The sequence below is a fragment of the Cebus imitator genome, unplaced genomic scaffold (assembly GCF_001604975.1).
Source record: "Cebus imitator isolate Cc_AM_T3 unplaced genomic scaffold, Cebus_imitator-1.0 Scaffold76, whole genome shotgun sequence".
Taxonomy (NCBI): Eukaryota; Metazoa; Chordata; class Mammalia; order Primates; family Cebidae; genus Cebus; species Cebus imitator.
Genome location: NW_016107391.1, coordinates 2,057,632 through 2,079,354, shown reverse-complemented (window position 1 = coordinate 2,079,354; position 21,723 = coordinate 2,057,632). Strand labels below are relative to the sequence as shown.

Below are 21,723 nucleotides of genomic sequence, written 5' to 3'. Positions count from 1 at the left end.
GCACTCATCTTTGTTAAGACTTAGAGGAAACCACTTTTCTCAGTTTTGATATCTATAGATCTGCAATCACTAATGGATGGGAAAAAGTCTGTGAAACATTTATTTCCTACATAAATGATTAAAATTAGCTGCTTTTAGAACAGAATGAACATACAAAGCAGGTTGGATGACCTCTATTTCACACAACTGCATCTCAACTGGGTAAAATCATGCAGAAATGCAAGAGAATCCTCTATATTCATATGTTCTGTATTCAGGTTTAAGAGATGTGCATTTATATTTACATTTACATTTTATTAATTCATCAATTGATAAACTTAAGAATTAAAACTACCAAAATCAGAAGACAATGCTTCTTCGATGTAAAGAAAAAAAGAAACAAGCTTTAAGTAAAAACAGGTATGAAAATTAACATAAAACCTTTGAGTAATGTTTATCCTACAAACAGAAAATTCTGAGAATAACTGGAGGACTGAGGGGATTCAAATGCCACGCAGTAGATGGACTATTTCTGATTTTATAGTCAGGAAAACTGGCCTCGGGAGGACAGCTCTCAATTCATATACTTTACATAAGAGCAGTTCTTTCCATAGGCCATAAAGTTGTAGGTGATACAATAAACCGGGTTATAAAATGGCTTCTTTTTAGAATGGAGATGATACAAAATCAATTTCTACAACCATCATTTCCTCCTGAAAACCTCTTTTACTCTCAACCCAAACTTAACTCTCCCCTTTGGGAATTCCCAGTGTATTTCTTTGAGATGTCTTCCTTGTTAACAGTAGAGCCTAATACAAAGAACCAACATGCAGAGGCTACTTGTCGAAGAGCGCCTTCTGTAGGTAGTCTAAAAGAACACAACTATACACATACACAAATGTGTACAGGTTTATGCAAAAGGAAAAAGGATAGGCAAGAGTGCTGTACTACTGGCTTAACAAACGCCGTCACCCAAACCACCTTATCCATCTTATAGGCTAGAAATACGATTTAGGCTTTAAAATATGCAAAAAAAAATTTAAATATACCAACCATCTATGAAAGCATAAGTTACCTTCTGTTATGACACTCATCATTCCTCAAATCATCTTCTAAAAGCCTAAGAGATGAAAATCTTCTAAATAGCTGAACCACTCACAGAATCTGAAAATTATTACACTACATTTTGCATGATTAACCTATATTCACCACTGAAGTTTAACCAAGAATCAGATTCAAGTAGGTAATAGGGGTCTTAATTAATTTTTCATAAAACATATGCTCCTACTGGCCAGATGAGGTGGCTCACACCTGTAATTCCAGCACTTTGGGAGTCCGAGGCGGTGGATTGCTTGAACCCAGGAGTTCAAGCCAGCCTGGGCAACATGGCAAAACCCTGTCTCTGCTAAAAATGTAAAAATTAGCTGGGTGTGGTGGCACATGCCTATAGCCCCAGCTACTTGGGAGGCTGAGGTAGGATGGCTTGAGCCTGGAAGGTGGAAGTTGCAGTGAGCCGAGACCACGCCCCTGCACTTAAGTCTGGGTGACAGAGGGAGACCCTGTCTCAAAAAAAAAAAAACCAAAAACCAAAAAACATCTATCCATCTATCTATTTATACATACATACATATACACACCCTCCTACTTTACATAAATATACAGTTCTTAGCATGTTTTAAGTTAAAATTAAATTACTGATGTTTACAAGAAGCAGGGCCAAATGATTTTTTTCATTTTATGTCAATGTTTACATGCCAACCCTCCAGAAGGCTGGGACAATGGGAAGAGGGCATTGGACTGAATGTAAAGCCTGAGGCCAGGGCTCCATTGTTAGGGTCTAGTTTTGTTGACTCTCACTCCACAATCTTGCCACCTCAGGCAATCACTCAAATGGAAGTATCACTTCTATTAATCCTGATACTCTACTTCAGTAGTGATTTATTTCTTCTTTTGAATGTAAACCACTTATAGCTAAGTAGAGTTTATTTTAGTATAAGAACACAGTGAAGACCAATCAAAATTTCATCTGTGTTACTAATGACTCATGGTGGGCCAAGCTCAAGTCAGATATGCAAAAAGAAAGCGGAGAAAAATAATATCATTTACCTCACCAAAAATTTTGTTGTTTTTTTAAAACTCTAAACAAAATTGATCCTATTAGTAAAGACATTCATTCTTGGCTGGGCACAGTGGCCCATACCTATAATCCCAGCACTCTGGGAGGCTGAGGTGGGTGGATCACCTGAGGTCAGGAGTTCAAGACCAGCCTGGCCAACATGGTGAAACCCTGTCTCTACTAAAAATACACAAAATTGGTCGGGCGTGGTGGCTCGTGCCTCTAATCCCAGCTACTTGGGAGGCTGAGGCAGGAGAATTGATCGAACCCAGGAGGCAGAGGTTGCAGTGAGCCAAGATCGCCCATTGCACTCCAGCCTGGGTGACAGGGCGAGACTCCGTCTCAAAAAAAAAAAAAAAAAAAAAAAAATCATTCTTATTTTTTTTTTAACAAGCAAATTTTCATGCCTTTTATTTCTATACAAAGCAATGTAACTTTCTGGGAAAAAAAAAAACAGGCTATAAAGAACCTTTAAACATAAGAGTACAGAGTTTCAAATGGCAACAAGGAGTTAAGAAATATAGGGCACTGTGTTGTTATGAGTGAATCCTAGTTGCCCTGTGGCCCAAGGTCCAAGCTAGTTTACTCCATAACCTTAGGTAAGTAACAGTGGTTCCTCTGAATACCTTTCCCAAACCATTTATTATAAAAACTGACCCTTTATCCATTATCAGTATTAACATATCAAAGTGAGAAAGAAAATGGGAGAGAAAAATGAGAATTAACACTGCAGCATGAAAATTTTCATCCTGAATACCAGTAAGGACTCTAGATGATACACCGTGCCAACTTTATGTATGTCAAAAGATTTGAATTTTCAGAACATTTAAATGACTAAAGAGAAATCATTCTCTAGACTAAGTATTTTAAAGCATATTAAACCATAGGTTTACATTTGACAAAATCTTATGGACCACCAAATGCATAGAAATAGGAATTCCAAATATTTCAGTTCGTTGAATACACAAAACCAAATAAGGCACAAGGACCTAAAGAATAAACACAACACTAGTATACAATGTTTGAGTTAACGTGATTTAGGACCCTTCTATTTTATTCTGCAAGATAATTTACACAGTTCTCTCTGCTATACATGTCCACATTTATTCAGATTATTAGAGACCTTTTCATTCTGGAACTTACAACATTATAGGCCATAAAAACTTCCAAAATTTATTGTTGGTATAATCTGATTCAAAATTAAAAAGAAAAATCTTCAAAGAAACTTTCATAAAACTACCTCCTTCTGCATTGTCAAATATAACTTCTGAACAAGAACACACTATACTATTGTTCATAATAATCAATTAATTTGTTACTTCTAACAATTTTTTTTTTTTTTTTTTTTTTTTTTTTTTGAGACGGAGTTTCACTCATGTTACCCAGGCTGGAGTGCAATGGCGCGATCTCGGCTCACCGTAACCTCCGCCTCCTGGGTTCAGGCAATTCTCCTGCCTCAGCCTCCTGAGTAGCTGGGATTACAGGCACGCACCACCATGCCCAGCTAATTTTTTGTATTTTTAGTAGAGACGGGGTTTCACCATGTTGACCAGGATGGTCTCGATCTCTTGACCTCGTGATCCACCCACCTCGGCCTCCCAAAGTGCTGGGATTACAGGCTTGAGCCACCGCGCCCGGCCCACTTCTAACAATTTCATAATAATTGTCAATTATTATGAAATATCAATCCAGGAGGCTTTTAATTTTCCTGTTTGGCTTTCAAACAACCCATACTTCTGTGCCTTATATTCTGACACCCTAAACAACTTCCTATGCTGATTCTGGATATTCATACACAGCAGAAGAATAGACATTTGCAGCTATCAGACTGTGCTGGTGCTCACTGTGTAGTAATTTGGCCATCTTGATGTATTTTTTCTTTATATTTCTTAAATAGAAAATGAAAACAATCAAATGGCTGATATCATAAAAACCATCAGTCTCTAAATTCAAGACCAAGACAAGAATGGAAATCACGAGAAATGAGGAATCTTTAATTTCAACTGACTGGATGCTCACAGGACGCAAACCAGTTGATGCATTCAACTGAGAAAAAGAACAAATGAGAACATGCACAAAACACTGGAAATAAATTATCTAAAATTACGTCTAAAAATTAAAGTATAATTAGGAATTCCAGAATGATTTAATATCTCTACAACTCCTTTTTTTTTTTTTTTTTTTGAGACGGAGTCTCGCTCTTGTCGCCAGGCTGGAGTGCAGTAGTGAGATCCAGCTCACTGCAACTTCCGTTTTCGAGTTTCAGGCAGTTCTCCTGCCTCAGCCTCCCAAGTAGCTGGGACTACTTGGGAGGACTACACCACCATGCCCGGCTGCTTATTTTGTATTCTTAGTAAAGATGGGGTTTCACCATGTTGGCCAGGATGGTCTTGATCTCTTGACCTCGTGATCCGCCCACCTTGGCCTGCCAAAGTGCTGGGATTACAGGCGTGCGCCACCACGCCCGGCCTCCTCTCTACTTTTTTTAGTCCATTATCGTTTGCAGAACCAATGTTCATGTACATTTTTAGGAATGTATTGAGTAGGATAAGAAAGAAGGGGACTTCTTGTGCTGAAAATGAAGAAAAAAAATTGACCCAACATTAGTTGTTTAATCACATCTACTGAGTGATTCTCTAAGATTCGAAAAAATTGCCTTAGCAGTCAACAAATACAAGCCAAGAAAGCACTAATCTACAGTAAAAGGTGCTACACAAGAGATATTTATTAATGTTCTGTTGTATTTACAGTTTTAACATAGCAAACCAAGGTGAATTACCACTTGGGCAGAAAGCACATCATTCTACATTATAACCCACTGGTTTCTGCTAACACATTGTAAAAGCAAGTAGTACAGTTTGTTAGGGATCATCTCAAAAGTTCCAAGCTAATTCTTTCTTTGCTCCTAAGTACCTAATCCTCTCCTTACTCCCAGCCTTTGGACTAATCATCAGGAGACAAAAGGAAAAAAAAGGGGGGTGGGGGCGGGGGACTCTAATTATAGAAAGAGTGCCAAGAATGACATTTTAGTAATTAAGCTTCATTTATATCCTAGTCCTTTCTATTTTATATAGTGACAACACCTTTAGAATCCCTCAGGTACAATAAGGTATTGCAAAATTGTGGATACAGGCTATAAAAAATTAATGCTTATTATTTACCAATTAAAGACATATTTTGACCACACCTTAAATGTATTTTTGCACTATGATTTTGCTTCCAGGTGTTCACACAGTACAATGGAATAAATTTCTAGATTAACTGGAACAGCAAATAGTTAAAACAAAAGTTTAACTTTTGAGAAAATCCCTTTGAAATGGCCAGCATTATACATATCTTACAATAAAATATTTAATTCCAAGTTCATTTTGAGATGGAGGATGAATAAAGCAAGACTGCCCCCTACTGACTACAGGGACATGGCTCATGCTACTTAAAATGACTACAAACAATATATAAGGCATTATTAATACATCACAGACTTGATTGCAAGAGCTTTTTCAAACATTAACCACTAATGATTCAATGATTACAGAATTCTGCATTAACTATTAAAATTTTACACCTAGGAACAAATAGAGAGAAATGATCTTTTCAACAGTACTTTATTTTTTTAAAGCAGGTGATTCTTCCTCTGTTCTGCATCTTGATTCATTCACTTCCTGCAGGTGCTCTCTTGCTTCTTGAGAGAGAATTCATAAATGCAGGAAGGCCTTTGCCAGAAAACATCTGCCAGAGAAGGATATTGAATATTGAAACTCTAGTTAGCTTGTTATTTTGGCTAAGAGAAGGATGAAGTCACAAAAGAAGGCAGGATGTTTGGAGACACAAGTGCATTTTAACATAGTTTTAAGATTACTGTATACTGACATCGTGGTATTCAATAAACATTAAAATTTCAATTCTTAAAGTTAACAAGGCCTCTAGAACTAGAAAAGGCTGGAATGCTTTTTCTAAAAACTTCTGAGGTCAGGAGTCTCTCTTTCCAAACCTCTGAACAAAAGAATAGAATGGAAGCAGTGCTGCTGCACCCCACACTTAACCCTGTCAGCAATGACTGAAACTTGGGACAGAGAGCATCATCCAAGTGCACGGGTAATTTTCCTAATATACCTGAAGCTATTGTTTGCTCTAACAATTCCACCAGATATTGCACAAGAAAGATTTCCAGTAAGGATGACAGCAATGTCATGCTATACCCTCAATAGAGCACGACAAAATTAAAAAACAAGGGTAAACTTATAGGTACCACAAATACTTTAAAAAAAAAAAACAAACAAGTTTTCTTAAAAAGTCATTGTATTTTAGGGGCATATTTGTCTTAAAATATGTAGTTTCAAACTAATTTTAAGAAAGTAATACATTCTGGAGCCATTTGTTCATTAAAAAGAATATGAATTAAGAGAAAAAAATTTTCTTAAAGTTTTTTATTAAAAAAATAAAAAAGAAAAAGAAAAAATAGAAGAATATACATGAGTGAAATAAATGCTGTCAAAATAATGCCTACGCATTTTACTAAATGCATTTTTCATCTAATACTTTGTGGCATTTCTGTATTAGTATATTGTTTTGGTTCTCATGAAAATAACTTGGGAAAATTACAAGTAATTCCCTATATTAACAATAAAAGAAGAAGCAATAAAGAGATACATTTACTGCTTAACAAATATTTATTAAGAAACTATTTGTGGTACACAACAAGTGAGAGTTGGATGAGCTCACATATAGACCTATAACTTACTTTTCTATCCTCTAAATTACTGTAAAAGCCACAAGAAACTCTTCTGTGTCTTTTTTTTTTTTTTTTGTAGACAGACTTTCTCTGTCACCCACACTGGACTGCAGCGGCACAATCTGACAAATGGGAACCGCTGAAGTTTTTTTTTTTTTGAGTTTGTTGTCATTGGTTTCCTTCTCTCTCTCTCTCTGTCTCTGTCTGTCTCATGGGTGCATTTTTTTTGTAGACAGAGTCTGTCGCTCAGGCTGGAGTGCAGTGGCATGAGCTCGGCTCACTGCAACCTCCACCCCCAGGGCTCAAGCGATCCTTCTGCCTCAGCCCCTCAAGTAACAGTAACTGGGACTATGCCCAGTGTCTTCTGTACCATTTCTGATTAGATTACTGCATAAATATTTAAAAGGCTGCCAAAATGCAGACTACAAACACAGTGGAGGAAATTAACATATTCTAATATTATCAACATTTTTCTAAACTATAAATTCAGTTGTGTTGTGATTTGAAGTAAACCACTGAAACGGATACAAGGACATCTTTTTTTTAGATTGAGAGACATAAGAGATTGAAAGACCTCAGAAAGCACAGAGATGGAGACTCAAGAATATAAGGAACTCTATTTCTTTTTCTTTCTTTTTTTTAAAGATGGGGTTTCTCCATGATGGCCAGGCTGGTCTTGGAACTCCTGACCTCAGGTGATCCACCCACCCTGGCCTCCCAAAGTGCTAGGATTACAGGCGTGAGCCACCGCGTCCAGCAAGAATATAAGGAACTCTAAAAGCCAAGCAGAAGCAGAAAGAAAACTTGCAGACGAATATTAAAGTTTTTGTAATGAGGCCAGACTCATTATAAGCATAAGTAATTTCTGCTTTATCAGTTTCTATTAATAGATGAAAACTGATGAAACAATGACTATTAGGTCAAAACAGAGTTTGCAAGAATATACAATGTGGTACAGACAATTACCTGGCCACTTCCTTAGTTTATGATGCTTTTGCATTGGTAAACAGCTTTAATAGATCCCTCAAAGTCAAAGGCTGCCACCCAACAAACATTAAAAATCCCTTTGCTTGTTCAGCAAGAAAAGCAAAAATTAAATTAAATTAAATTAAATTAAAATCTCTCAAGAGGACCTAGATAGGTCACCAGTGGGTAATCACAATCACCATACAATCTCCAAATGAAAGATTGCTAGAGGGCACTGCTGTCTGAGACCTGGAGGCTTGACTGGCAGTGTTACACTGATAGTACACAAACTAAAGGCCAAACAGATACTAGGGATTCTGGACTGCATTACTAAATTGTAGATCAGATCACTTTTTGAAAGAAAAAGGAACCCAATAGCCTACAGATCATTTAACTCCAAGAGGAAGACAATCAGTTCTTCTTGAAGACATTATGTAGATTTTAAACAGCAAAAATTCTACTGAAAACACCATTTCTACTATCTTGTTATCTTATAACACAGTCCAATAAGTAAATCTTTACCTTGAGATGAATTTCCTTTAATAAAATAAAAGAGGTATTAAGGAACAGGAGGAAAATTATGTAAAGGGAGAAATGAAAATGTCTGTTATCATATGGAAAAAAATTAAAATATTTGATGCCTAATAGGTATGGCTCACCACATCACTTTTTAAATTATGAAGGCCCTAGCTCATTAATGCTAGGGCTCAAAAACCTCTTTTTTTCCTTCTATTTCAGATGTGGTTAAAATAAATAATTTTAAAATATATTATGCTTCATATGTACAAGTACTTTCGGTACCACACAGTGTTAGAACCAATCAACTGTGTTACCACTGGTTATTGTAGCTAACTCTTCATCCACCTGGCAGCATCAGAGGAGGTGGCAATCCATAAAAATGTATTTTCCAGTGAACTGGTAAATAAGAAAAAGTATAAACACTACAGTTTTTACCAGTTCAGGAATAGATGTCTCCAAAGTGCTTGGATTACAGGCGTGAGCCACCATGCCCGGCCGTTTCTAAAAGGTGTATGTTTCTTCTACTTCCTCAGTCACATATTTTATTTACTTATTTTTTGAGACAGAGTTTTGCTCTGTCACCCAGGCTAAAGTGCAGGGGCATGATCTTGGCTCTCTGCAACCTCTGCCTCCTGGATTCAAGCGATTCTCCTGCCTCAACAGCCTCCTGAATAGCTGGGGTTACAGGCATACACCACCACGCCCAGCTAATTTTTGTATTTTTAGTAGAGAAAGGGTTTCACCATATTGGCCATGCTGGTCTCGAACTTCTAACTTCAGGTGACCTGTCTACTTCGACCTCCCAAAATGCTGGGATTACAGGTGTGAGCCACTGCACCTGGCCTAGTCACATACTTCTTGATGGCCACTGTGCACACCTTTAGCAATTCCTTCTGGCATTTCGTTATGAAGTAGGAAACCAGATAATAGCTTATTAATGCACTTTTCCTCCCTTAAGCTTAAATGGACTCTGAAAGGGAACCTGAGAGCTGCCCCTACGATAGTAATACATGAGTTTTAGCGTTGAGCTTTTGTAACATCTACTTTGGCTGATTAGAAAGAGGTGTTCGGGGATCACTTCAAGATTGGTTTATTTGTACTATGTTTTAGGTATGCTGACTAGAAAAGTCACTGTTCTTATACCCTTTTCTAGTAAAATGCCAAATCTTAGTACAATACGGAAAGTATGTTACTTTTTATATTACAGCGAAGTTATTTTAAAAATTCTCTACCTATATCTTTCTGGCAAAGTTATTTTAAAAATTCCCTACTTGTGTCTTTCTTCAGCTAGCTTTTAATTAGTGACATCTCCATCAAAGAAGGAGAAGTCCATAAAAGAAAATAAAGCTTTTGGGAACACTGACCCCATTTCCTAAAGTTTGCGTTCTCTGATTGGCCACTCCTAGCTTTCTGCTTGTATAAACTCTGTATTCTGATCCTTTTTGATTACTTCAGGTTGACAATGTCAAGAGAGGCAATTTAGCAGAGTAGTCACTAGTTTACCAGTGATTCTCCTCAGCAGGAGTCAGCCTAAGTTTTTTTAAACTACATTTTTCCTCTCCCCTATCCTGATCTCCCTAGAAGAATCACTGTATATGACAGTTAGAAATAAGATCAAAGTTATCTTCTAGTAATTTGACTGTGTCTGCTAGGCAAAAACTTCTGACAAAATTAAGAATCATAATCTCTGCAACAAACAAATGATTGGCCAGATGTATAAAAACAGGAAAATGTAACCCAGAGTCAAGAGAAAAAGTCATCAATACAAATAGACTTATAGACAATCTTGATGTTGGAATGAGCAGATAATGACTTTTAAAAAACTGTGATAAACATAATAAAGAATCAACAGGAAGGGAAAAAGAAATAAAGCTTTCATACTTTACATGACGGTTTTCTAGTATGTCTTCTAACAAAATTAAACTAAATGTCCTCCAAACTAGAGAAAGAAAGGATTGTACATTTTGGATCTGGACAGAGTTCTTACCCTTTCAATGGACAAAGGGAACTCAGTCCCATAGGATATTACGGCTTTTCAGGTTCCCTCTGGGGAATCCCTGGAAAATTAGTTAAGTCATTAGAACTCTAAATTCTGCTGTAAGTCCCCCAAACTCTTAATTAAGACATCTGAATTCTCTGGGTGTGTCAGGAACAATTTCAAATAAACCAGGGTATCACAGGTGAATAGAAAAGCAAATAAACTCTATTACGCCCTCCAATGGAGTGCATTCATTTACCTCTGAGTACATTTCTGACAACTCTTAATGTAAACTCCTGAAGCACCAGCAGGCTCATCACTTCAATCTCCTTTAGCAGCTCTTACAGCATTATTATTACTAAGGACTGCCTACTTCAAATCACAACCCCATATGCGTTGTTTTAAATTTAGAACATCGAAAACCATTTCAGAAATTTTAGAAAATCCAAACAAAAACAACAAAATTTTCAGTAAAGTACCAAACAACACAGGAAAACTGAGAAGTTCGGGCTTTCTCTCAACCTGGCTGCTATTTTTTATGCTTAGAACCAAGATGAAGAAGGTATGTAATCCTCTGATAAAGATTCACATTTCCTTCTAACTGAATAATGAAGAGAATAGACAGAGGTGTGATCTCAGTCCATTTAGAAATTCAGAGCTAACATTAATCCATTACTTTTTTAAAAAGAGGAAGAAATCCATTACTTTTTTAAAAAGGGGAGGAAATCTGTCCCCTCAGGATATTTTGGGTGTAGACGTATTAAGGGAAAATATTAGGCAATCTCCGCACCCTTCATAAGGAGGACTTGTAGCAACTCAATAGTACTAACTTTTGAATCCTTCATAGGCAAGAGTTAAACCTAAGGCTAACCATAAATTCCAATCAGACATACAGGTGAAAGATGACAATGGTAATTAAATAAAACTGCAAACAACATCCAGTAAGCCTCTTATGTTCTAGACATAAACAAATACACATCATAGGCATTAAGGCCCAGGCCAGTGGTGTCAGTGTTCATTTGTGTCCAGACTGTGTGACTGAATTCAAATTCATGACGTGCTACCCTTTTTTTTTTTTTTTTTTTTGAGACAGAGCCTTGCTCTGTCTCCAGGTGGAGTGTGGAGTGCAGTGGCGCCATCTCAGCTCACTGCAACCTCCGATTCCCAGGTTCAAGCGATTCTCCTGCCTCAGCCTCCTGAGTAGCTAGCTGGGACTACAGGTGTCCGCCACCACCACACCCAGCTAAGTTTTTGTATTTTAGTGGATGGAGACGGGGTTTCACCATGTTGGCCAGGATGGTCTCAATCTCCTGACCTCGTGATCCACCTGCCTCGGCCTCCCAAAGTGCTGGATTACAGGTGTGAGCCACCGTGTCCAGCCCGATATGCTACACATTTTTAAACATGCAATCAAAGATTCCCGTTTTGTAATAATAAATACTAGTATACATTTCAAGCAGTCCAAGCCTTCTTTACTTACATAAGTACGTTTAATTATGTCCAGGTAAAATGCCTATTATATTAACTGACACACGGAAAACACCATGAATGTTAATTTTAGCTTCTTATGCTATGCTTCAAAAAATGTGTTATATTCAAGATGGTCTCATTATACTATTCTGTTGCCTAAAAGCTTTCAATGCTGTTCTATCACCTGGAAAATCAACTATGGTAGATGTTTTAATTTCCTGAAGCATGCCTCCTGAGACCACCACAAGTCTTCAAAATTGAGAACCCCACTCTTAGCACATGATTGCCCATATAAACTGATACTCTGCAAGTACAGAAAAAATTAATGTTCCACATGGGCTTAGTCTTGCATTGACCCAACATGTCACTGGCTCTATTAATTTGATGGTTCTACTACAAATAGGCTTGGTGCTCAAGGTATCTGCAAAATCTGTTTCAACCTGACTTTTTAGCCTTGATCCTCAATATTCCTTTATGCCCCAATCAAGCTGCTGTCCTTTAAATAAGCTCCATATTTCCCCATTTTTGTTCTTCACTCTACCTCAGACAATTCTGAAATTCTTCCCCACACTCTCCATTATTACAAAAAACTATTGATAAAGTCAAATTAGAAAAACTGCCATAGAGAAATCGTTACTTCCTGCTTTGACAGTGTGAAAGAGGCAGGGGCCTTAGCAGTCATCAGAAAACTAGGATATTTGGCTATTTGACTGAATCCAAGGTTTGTCTAAACTACTACACCTACCCTTTACAATGCTTTGCCTAAGGCCTTCAACTGGACTGGCCTCTAGATGGTGCTCAAGGTTCCACTCTATGATCAACACAGTCCCCAAAAGTCCCAAGGAACAGTCAAGTCCAAGAAGGTCTATTAGAACTTGTTAGCAGAGAGGGGCTCTGTCTGGTGTACTCTTTCTCAAGATTCTCCACCTCTTCCTCTAGGCAGCCACTGATGTAAGACGGAGTGTCAGCCTCTGCAGAAAATCAAGTGTGAATCAAAGAGCCTTGACAGGGCTTAGTCCTCCAGTTCTAGGCAAGGGAAAAGGTCCTTTCTCCTCTTCCTTTTCTTGGGTTTGACCTTCCTCACATTAGAGTGATATCAAGATGTCAATTTGAAGAAAGCCACCAGGAAAGCCTCAATGACAATTTTAAGAGATGGAAGATTTGGTGGGCTTGTCAGCAGCCCAGATAAAAAAGTTCCTAAAGTACTACACAGTTCTGGGGTTTAGGGGTAGAGACGAGTGATTAGGCTTGAAGGGTTCCTTCTAATGTCACCCTCTGGAACTGAGGCCATAGTAAGCAGTGGCTTCAGGATGTTGGATTCAGTCAAATAGCCAAATATCCTAGTTTTCTGATGACTGCTAAGGCCCCTGCCTCTTTCACACTGTCAAAGCAGGAAGTAACGATTTCTCTATGGCAGTTTTTCTAATTTGACTTTATCAATAGTTTTTTGTAAAATTCCCTGTTATTAGACAAGAAACTGCTAAAAGGCAGGGACTGTGCCTTCCTTACCTTCTCTATATTCCCCTACCACAGATACTTACTCTAAAACTGAATAGACCTCTACAATGTAGCACATGGTTGCACTAAGACTAGAATACATTTTTTTCCTTTAATACCTTTAATAAATAAAGAGAACTCTGGTCCTGGGGAGGTTTGATAACGTTTCTGGCATCTTCCGAACTTTTGCATAATTGATAAATCCTCTGAGAAACAGGAGAAAACCTAATTTAAAAAAGAAAAGTCATGAATGAATTTATATTTTCCATGTTAAGTCCCCTCCCCAGAAATCCCTCTCCTGATATCAATACATTGTTATTTTTCTGCTAAAGGTAATCAAAACATGAGCAATTTCCTCTGGAATCTGGAAAGGATTTTCATACCAAATTATCCATCCTTCAATGAGAAGGTATAATCCAAGAGTCTATAGTGTCTTTTGCACATTCAGAATTGAATTGGTCTAAAGGAGATAAAAAATAATATGGGGCCAAACATTTATGAAAGCTTCATTGAGAAACATATCAAAATCTACCTATTGAGTTCCAAAAAAGCATTCCAAGATAATTAGCTCCAAACAACAACAACAACCAAAAAGAGGTTATAACTGTGTTTTTCTCAAGTAAAAAGAAAAAAAAAATGTAACCTTCCTTGTCATGGACTGTTTTCTCTGTTGACAATATATAATGTTGTCCACTAGATGTCAGGATCCCCTTATCTATTATAGCAATTCTGTCTCAACTTGAAACTAGTTCCTTCTCTCTCTCTCTCTCTCTCTCTCTCTCTCTCTCTCTCTCAACAGACAGGGTCTTGCTCTGTTGCCTAGGCTGGAGTGCAGTGGTACGGTCACAGCTCTGCAAGCTTGAACTCCTGGGCCCAGATGATCTTCCTGCCTTTGCCTCCCAAGTAGCTAGGAAAACAGGTTTACATCACCATGTCCAGCTAATTTTTAAATTTTCTGTAGAGATGGGAGTCTCACTATGTTGCCCAGGCTGGCCCTGAACTCCTAGGCTCAAGTGATTCTCCTGTCTCAGCTTCCCAAAGAGTTGGAATTACAGGTGTGAACCATGTACCCAGCCTATTTCTCTATTCATAATAAGACTCCTTTTGTGTGACTACACCACAATCTATATATTCATGAAAGTTTGTACCTCTCAAAACTGTCAGCAGAGAGGTGATATGCCCCTCAGTGGGAACTCAGACACTCCTCCTGGCCTTCCTCTTTCAGAGATGGTCTCTGAGCCTTTAACATATTTTTTTAAAAACACTTTTACTGGGATATTCAGTGGTAGAAAACTTTGTACACGGACAGTTAAACTGATTTTTGGCAGTAACCAAGAGCTGTCGGCTCTGAGCTTGGGGAACATCATTCTGTTTGGTACCCAAAGCGACACGTGACTATAGAGCAGGGGTCACCCTTTCAAATGCTAAGTTGGGGTACGGTGGTGGGATATTCCTGAACTGGAAGGCACACGACCTTTATGGAGGAGATAGCTACAACTCAGCTCCAGCCAAAGGGTGCCACGTGGAATGTAGGCTAGCTTTGCTTGATATTCCAACTTTTAAGAAATATAAAAACATTCAGATGTTTCATGTGAAGTAATTTTGATTTTTAACATGTTGGTAACTAATTAAAAAAAATTAATAACTGTGAAACAAATAAACTATAGGCTAACTGTGGCTGAAGAGTGGCCAGCTTGGGAGCTCTGCAAGAGAAATGCCACAAAACTGGTTCTCTTAAAAAAAAGTTTCCAAAATGACTCGAACATTGAGTACCAATGTTCATAAGTGTATCCAAACTCTTATTTTTTGCTTACAAGCAAATGGTACATAGCAAGAAGGATCAATTATAAAGTATTATAAATCCATCTTCCATGAAACTTTAATATAGAAAGGAAATCAATCCATTAAATTTCTTTAAATTATTTATGCCATAAACAATCAATCTGAACATATGCTGAAGGGCTCTCTTTGGTCCATTCAGGATTTGACTTGGGGAAAGAGGGGTGGTCAGCCTTTCTCTTAAAGGTACAGTTTAGAAAATAAGCAAAGCCAAGGAACTATTTCTTCTAAATTATTCTCCTGTTGGTCATTTTTATTATTAAAGTTCTCAACAATAAAGAGAGGAAAGAAAATGACTATTCCACTTTCCTTAGAATTCTCATGACCAGTCAGAGTAGATGATGAGTCATAGAGTAGAGGTGGCAGATGGTGTGACGAATGACTTGTATTTTCTAAGTAAAGTGTAGGGTCAGCAATGTCAGTCTTGGCAAAGCAGGTCCTGAATTATTTTGTTTTGTTTTGTTTTTAGAGACAGTGTCTTGCTATCACCCAAGCTGAAGTACAGCAGTGCCATCATAACTCATTGCAGCCTCCAACTCCTGTGCTCAAGAGGTCCTCCTGCCTCAGTCTCCCAAGTAGCTAGGACTACAGGCACAAATCACCATGCTTGGTTAATTTTAAAAAATTTTTCACAGAGACGAGGTCTCACTATGTTGCCCAGGCTGGTCTTGAAATCCTGGCCTCAAGGTGAAATCCTCCTGCCTCAGCCTCCCAAAGTGCTGGGATTGCAGGCGTGAGCCACCACGCGTGGCCCAGGTCCTGAATTTATTAAGCACCTATCGGGCATGGGTGCCAGGATGTGCCTGCCAGACCCATTAGCAGCAGTACCACCAAGGATCTTAAGGAGGCAACAAGAAGCAAAATAGGAGATAGGAGAAACTGATGTCACGGAATCACAGTGAGGCAATCACACCATCTTTATAAGCAACAAGATGGCCTTGCTATTATTTTGTAGAAATGACAGAAGTTATGGTGGTCTCTCTTACTGTATCATATATATTTTCTTTACAAATAATGAAGACGCCAACATTGAAATAATTTACCCCAAAGTTCATCTCTTTGTTTTAATGTCTAGGAAAAAAAGATTTTAAAATAAACATTTAGAGTAAAAAATATAATCCAAAGACCAAAAACCTGAAATACCTGGTATATATATTAAAAAAAAAAAAAAAAAAAAAAAAAAAAAGTCTGGCTGGGCATGGTGGCTCACGGCTCTAATCCCAGTACTCTGAAAGGCCCAGGCAGGTGGATCACCTGAGGTCAGGAGTTTGAGACCAGCCTGGCCAACATGGTGAAATCCTGTCTCTCCTAAAACCACAAAAAATTAGCTGGGCATGGTGGTGGGCACCTGTAATCCCAAGCTACTTGGGAGGCTGAGGCAGGAGAATTGCTTGAATCCAGGAGGCAGAGGTTGCAGTGAGCCAAGATCGCGCTATTACTTTCCAGCCTGGGCGACAGAGTGAGACTCTGTCAAAAAAAAAGAAAGAAAAAGGTTCTCTTGCCTATTGTGAAATAATTCATATTCTCACCAGTGGTAAACTAAAGAATTCTGGAAACCCAATAGTAGTTCTTTCAGAAGTTATATCTAGTGAGGTTGTATATTTTCTATTTTCTACTGGCAGACCTAACAAAGATAGACCACGTGCATTTATGAGTTAGTTCAACTGGCTGCAGTATGCCCATAAGCAATTTGGATTTGAGTTTGCGAATGCTGTGTGGTAATAATTTACATGGGGAAAAAAAATGACAGACTACAGAGTTATCAGTATGCTCCATTGATCATATGGTGGAGACGAATATATTTATAGGTTAGGAAAAACCTACAACCACAAAGAAACTTTTCATTAACGTGCATGTTACTCTGATGTTAATGAAAGTCTATTCTTTAAGAAAGCAACATTAAAATAAATAAATAAAAAATAAAATAAAATAAAAAGAAAGCAACATTTCAAAGATCTTTACTACAGCTGGTTAATATATTACTCTACAGTGATCAAGACGAATGTTTACTAAAAGTAATTTTATTTGTAAAACTTAATGTAATGTTTTCTCACCTTTTCTTACACTAAAAACACTTACCTAAAACCAGGAACACCCACCAGAGCCAGTACTGACCATCAAAATATCCAGGAAAATAGGTAGAAAACTAAAAAATAAGGCAAAATACTTTATAGCAGCTTAACAGACACAATTTCTCATTTTAACTTAAGGATATGCAAAATGCAAGACTTCTTTGTTCTACCAATGCCACCACTTAGCCTTTCCAATAATTTTAAAATATAAGTGAAAGTATTTTATATATTACTGACTTGAAATGGTTATAATAAATACAAATCTATTTCCTTTCATGGAAAAGCAATCATTAAATATAATAGCTTTTAGCTTTATGAACTCCTTATTTTGAAAGTATACAAAAATTTGTTTTTTAGAAAACATTTTTGTCCACATAATATTTACCCTTCTAGAAGTATGTTTCAATAATGATTGTTTTACTTTGTTTATTCAGTGCCAAAAGCAATTATTATTATTATTAAGGAGAAAAATCTCACTATGTTGCCCAGGCTTTATTGAACTCCTGGGCTCAATCAAGCAATCCTTCCACCTCAGCCTCCTGAGTAGCTGGGACTACAAGCTGGTATCATTGCCTTCTTTCTAATGAGGACTGATTTTGTTCCAACTCCCCTAGCCTTGTCTTGACTTTGGAAGCTTTATCATCTATACCAGGGTAATCCCCTTCCCTTGCTGGCAACTGGTTTAGGAATGAGCACAGGACACCATTCTGACCAATGGAAATTGAGGGCTTCTGAGAAGGATTCCTTGCTCTTTGAGAAAAAAGGAAGAGAAAAAATAGTTCTCTCTAAAGGTGGTAGAAAAAAATTTTTTAAAATAGTTCTTTTTCTTCCCTTGAGCACCGTTGTGTTTCAGTGTGATACTAATACATGAAACTGCCATCTTTTAACCCGGAGGTGGTGGGGTGGGGAACTATGCTAATATGCTGATATGTCAGCTGTCCTTGCTGATGTCAATGAACCACTGATTTAACTAATCTCCCTGTCAGGGACTTGTTTTCAGGGGAAATGAACTTTCCCCATTTAAAAAAACAATTAAAATTTTTTTTCTAAACCATTCTGAGCTAGTTTTTTGTTACAGTCAAAAGCATCCCACCTGATACAAGTTAATTGATTTGATTTACAGGTATTGATCGACTTAGGACCTATGCAACTTACGACCATTCGACTTTACGACCACAATCGCTAGCCACAACTGCTCCGAGTCTGGCAGCGCAAACATTGCCCAGCTGGGCGTACAACAGTGCGGACCAGCTTCCAGCAGCACTACCATCTCCGCATGCATCATTTCAACTGTACATATAGCCTACTCAACTTACGACCAAATAGTGTTACGACCGGTCTGCCGTCCCAATCGTGGTCGTAAGTCGAGCACTAGCTATACTTTTTAAATGCAGTTGAAAATTTAGTTTGGGGAAAACCAAACAACATTGGAATTAATTTTATTTCTGTTTTCCTTGCAGGATTTGGTGTCCAAGAGTTTAATATAGTTTGAAAATTAAAATATAGTGTTTGATTTGTTAATAAAGTAACAATTAAGATTTAGGGAAGGAATGAAAACCTCTTTAGGGCTCCAGCTCTTAAAGTCCATTATTTTAGATGAGTACATATTAGCTATGTTGGGGAAAAGCTTACAATTTTCATCAGATTCTCAAAGGATTCTGGAACCCTAAAAATGTTAACAAATGTTTTATAATAAATAAGGTAGCACTACTTTGAAAAACTACAGTGGTCAAGCAACACCCATCAGTTAGTTAAGTATGTCAATTTATGATAGATAAACTGGTTTGGTCTATAAGGTTGACAATAGCAATAAATTTATCTGAAATCAGAGGATAATTTAAAAGCCTAATTGCCTAATCTTTTACAACTTTAAATTGCTTCACGCAAATTTAACTAACTGGTAACTCTTAAGTCACTAAAGATATACGTCTTTTTAATTTACTTCAGAAATAGGCTCCTAATGGAGCAGTACTTGTTAAATAGTTTTGACTCCCCAAACATTTTGGCATAACCAATCCTGGAAGGAAGAGGGAAAGAGAAGGAGAAAAGAAAAGAAGGAAGCCGATAGTTAGACTAAAACTGTAACAGAATTAGTGAGAGGAATGGCTGCTTTTGATGAGATATCAAAGAGGTAATAACCTTCCTTTTATTAATAAAACAACTAATTTCAGAACATATACATTATCACTTTATAAACGTTAAAAACAAAGAAAGCAGCTGGTGAACAATATTGATGATAGACCAGTATTCAATAGATTTGACAACAAAACTTGTGTGCATGAATCATTTGCAATTGATTTCAGTTCAGCTTCATCATGAAACCAAAGACAAATCAAAAAGCATTTAACACATTGAAATAACTTTTAAAAAAGCAAATGAAAAATCAAATATTCAAAAATATTCTAATTATTATCTCTCTGTAGAGTCTATCTTTTCTGTTGTACAACTTACCCTGACAATCAGGATCCATTTAATTAGAGAGAGACCAAATCCTGAAATGGCCCCATACCTTCCTGCAGCTGAAGTGGTCAGGCAAAAAGACAGGAAAAACCCAATCCAGTTAAAGAGGAATGCCACTGCAAAAGCAGAGGAGGGGAAAGATGTTAGACATGTCCTGTTACCCAAGAACAAGAGTGCCTTACACCTGCCTCTGCTTAAATGACTTTCCCAAGAATAAAAGCCTGTCCTCCACAACCCTCACCATACATCCATTCTTGTCTTTCCCCAAAAAGCAAACAAGAAAAAAATCCTCCCTATCAGATTTCACACAATTATGTCTACAGTTTTACACAATTATGTCACTTTCAAAAATGCCTTAACAGGCTGAGCACAGTAGCCAGTAGCTCACACCTAGCAAATCCTAGCACTTTGGGAGGCCAACGTGGGAGGATCCCCTGAGCCCAGGAGTTTGAGACCACCCTGAGCAACACAGTGAGGCCCATCTCTACAAAAACTTAAAAAAAAAAAAAAAATTAGCCAGGCACAGTGCACACCTGCAGTCCCAGCTACTTGGTAGGCTGAGGTAGGGGGATCACTTGAGCCCAAGAGGTCAAGAGTACAGTGAGAAGTCACCACACCAGTGCACTCCAAATCCAGCCTGGGTGACAGAGCAAAACCTTGTCTCAAAAGAAAAATAAAAACCAAAAATGAACTAAAAGCAAACCTTAACACTCAACAAACTGTACACTTAGGACCTATGCTTTTTTTTTTTGTGGACTGAGTCTTGCTCTGCCACCCAGGCTGGAGTGCAGTGGCACAATCTTAACTCACTGCAGCCTCTGCCTTCCAGATTCAAGTGATTCTCCTGCCTCAGCCTCCTGAGTGGCTGGGACTACAGGTGTGTGCCACCACACCTAGCTAATTTTGTGTTTTTAGTAGACGGGGTCTGCCATGTTGGCCAGGCTGGTCTTGAACGCCTGACCTCAGGTGATCTGCCCACCGAGGCCTCCCAAAGTGCTGGGATTATAGCTGTGAGCCACCGTGCCCAGCCTTTGACCTCTGCTTTTTACTGTGTGTTATATATATATATATTCCAATAAACAAAATAAATGCCTTCAACATTAAGTAAGTGCCCCCAAATAATCTGGCTCAAGTCACTCATCCTCCTGTTCTCTGAATTTTGACAACTTATATAATCACCTCTAAAAGCACTGCATTTTCTTATCTTTCTAATACAACAAATAAAGGAAATAGTGGCTCACTTCTATGTGAGGCACATGAAAAGATAAATGCAAAATAATATCAAGGTTTCAAAGTCAGGCTGACTTTGATCTGTCAAAAAAAAAAGAAGCTTTCAGAGCAAAATTCATCACACAAAGGCATTTAATTCCTATTCTACAGACTCAAGTATGAGTAGAAGCAATGCATAAGGACCCCATAGACCCGAAAGACAGGGCTTAGCTCATGTAAAAATGCAGCATCCTCATAACTGCTTTAACTATATTTTCTATAGATATTCATGAAATTAGAGGGCAAACAGAAAGTATGTTAAAACAAAGGTATATTAATATACATTCCAGTAAAAGGCATCAAATAAATGTAATGTATTAATATATTAGCTCAACAAGTTATTTTAATTCTGTCAGATTTGCTCATAATCCAAAGCACTCTGGTTTGTTGGGGTTGGTTCTGCTATGCATATATACTTACTGAAAAAAGTTAACATGAAAATCCCATCGTTTCCTATCCTCAGCTGATCAGCATCATCAAAATCATCCCGACCCACAAAATCCTCATCCTAAATGAAAAGAAAAATAATTATGTTTAGGCAAAAGGAAGATATAAAGAAAAATAAAGGGGCAAGTGTGAGTAGCAATGAAAAAAGTTATTGTTTTGACTCAGTTTAAAATTATGAGATTAAAGGCTCAATGTATGTTTAAAATTCCATTTTGCATTATTAGTATACAATTAGAAAAGAAACAAATCTTTCTTCTATCCCCATAGTGTTCTAAATGAAATTTTCATCTTATAACCCAAGTTCTTTAACAATACACACTTCAAAAATGTAAAAGTTCACAAAGAACTTAAAAAACTATATACCTCAGGTGGAGGTATA

At 37.6% G+C, this 21,723-nt stretch overlaps 1 protein-coding gene and 1 long non-coding RNA gene across 2 annotated transcripts in view; both read right to left on the bottom strand.

Moving 5' to 3' along the window:
* Positions 1 to 2,477: 2,477 nt before the first annotated feature.
* LOC119471828 lies at positions 2,478 to 4,345 on the bottom strand. Its single transcript, XR_005200915.1, has 2 exons — positions 3,746 to 4,345; positions 2,478 to 3,413 (listed from the first exon to the last, which is right to left on the bottom strand). It is a non-coding gene; the product is annotated as an uncharacterized LOC119471828 (long non-coding RNA).
* Positions 4,346 to 4,790: 445 nt separating this feature from the next.
* The window catches only part of NDFIP1 (Nedd4 family interacting protein 1), a 50,352-nt gene continuing 33,419 nt past the window's right edge, over positions 4,791 to 21,723 (bottom strand). Inside the window, exons 4-8 of the mRNA XM_017532148.2 lie at positions 21,318 to 21,405; positions 19,620 to 19,744; positions 17,176 to 17,242; positions 13,377 to 13,482; positions 4,791 to 5,824 (exon numbers count right to left, since the gene is read on the bottom strand). Coding sequence (XP_017387637.1) covers positions 13,379 to 13,482; positions 17,176 to 17,242; positions 19,620 to 19,744; positions 21,318 to 21,405 — 384 coding nt within the window. The 3' untranslated portion in view covers positions 4,791 to 5,824; positions 13,377 to 13,378. The remainder of the gene's footprint in view (positions 5,825 to 13,376; positions 13,483 to 17,175; positions 17,243 to 19,619; positions 19,745 to 21,317; positions 21,406 to 21,723) is intronic.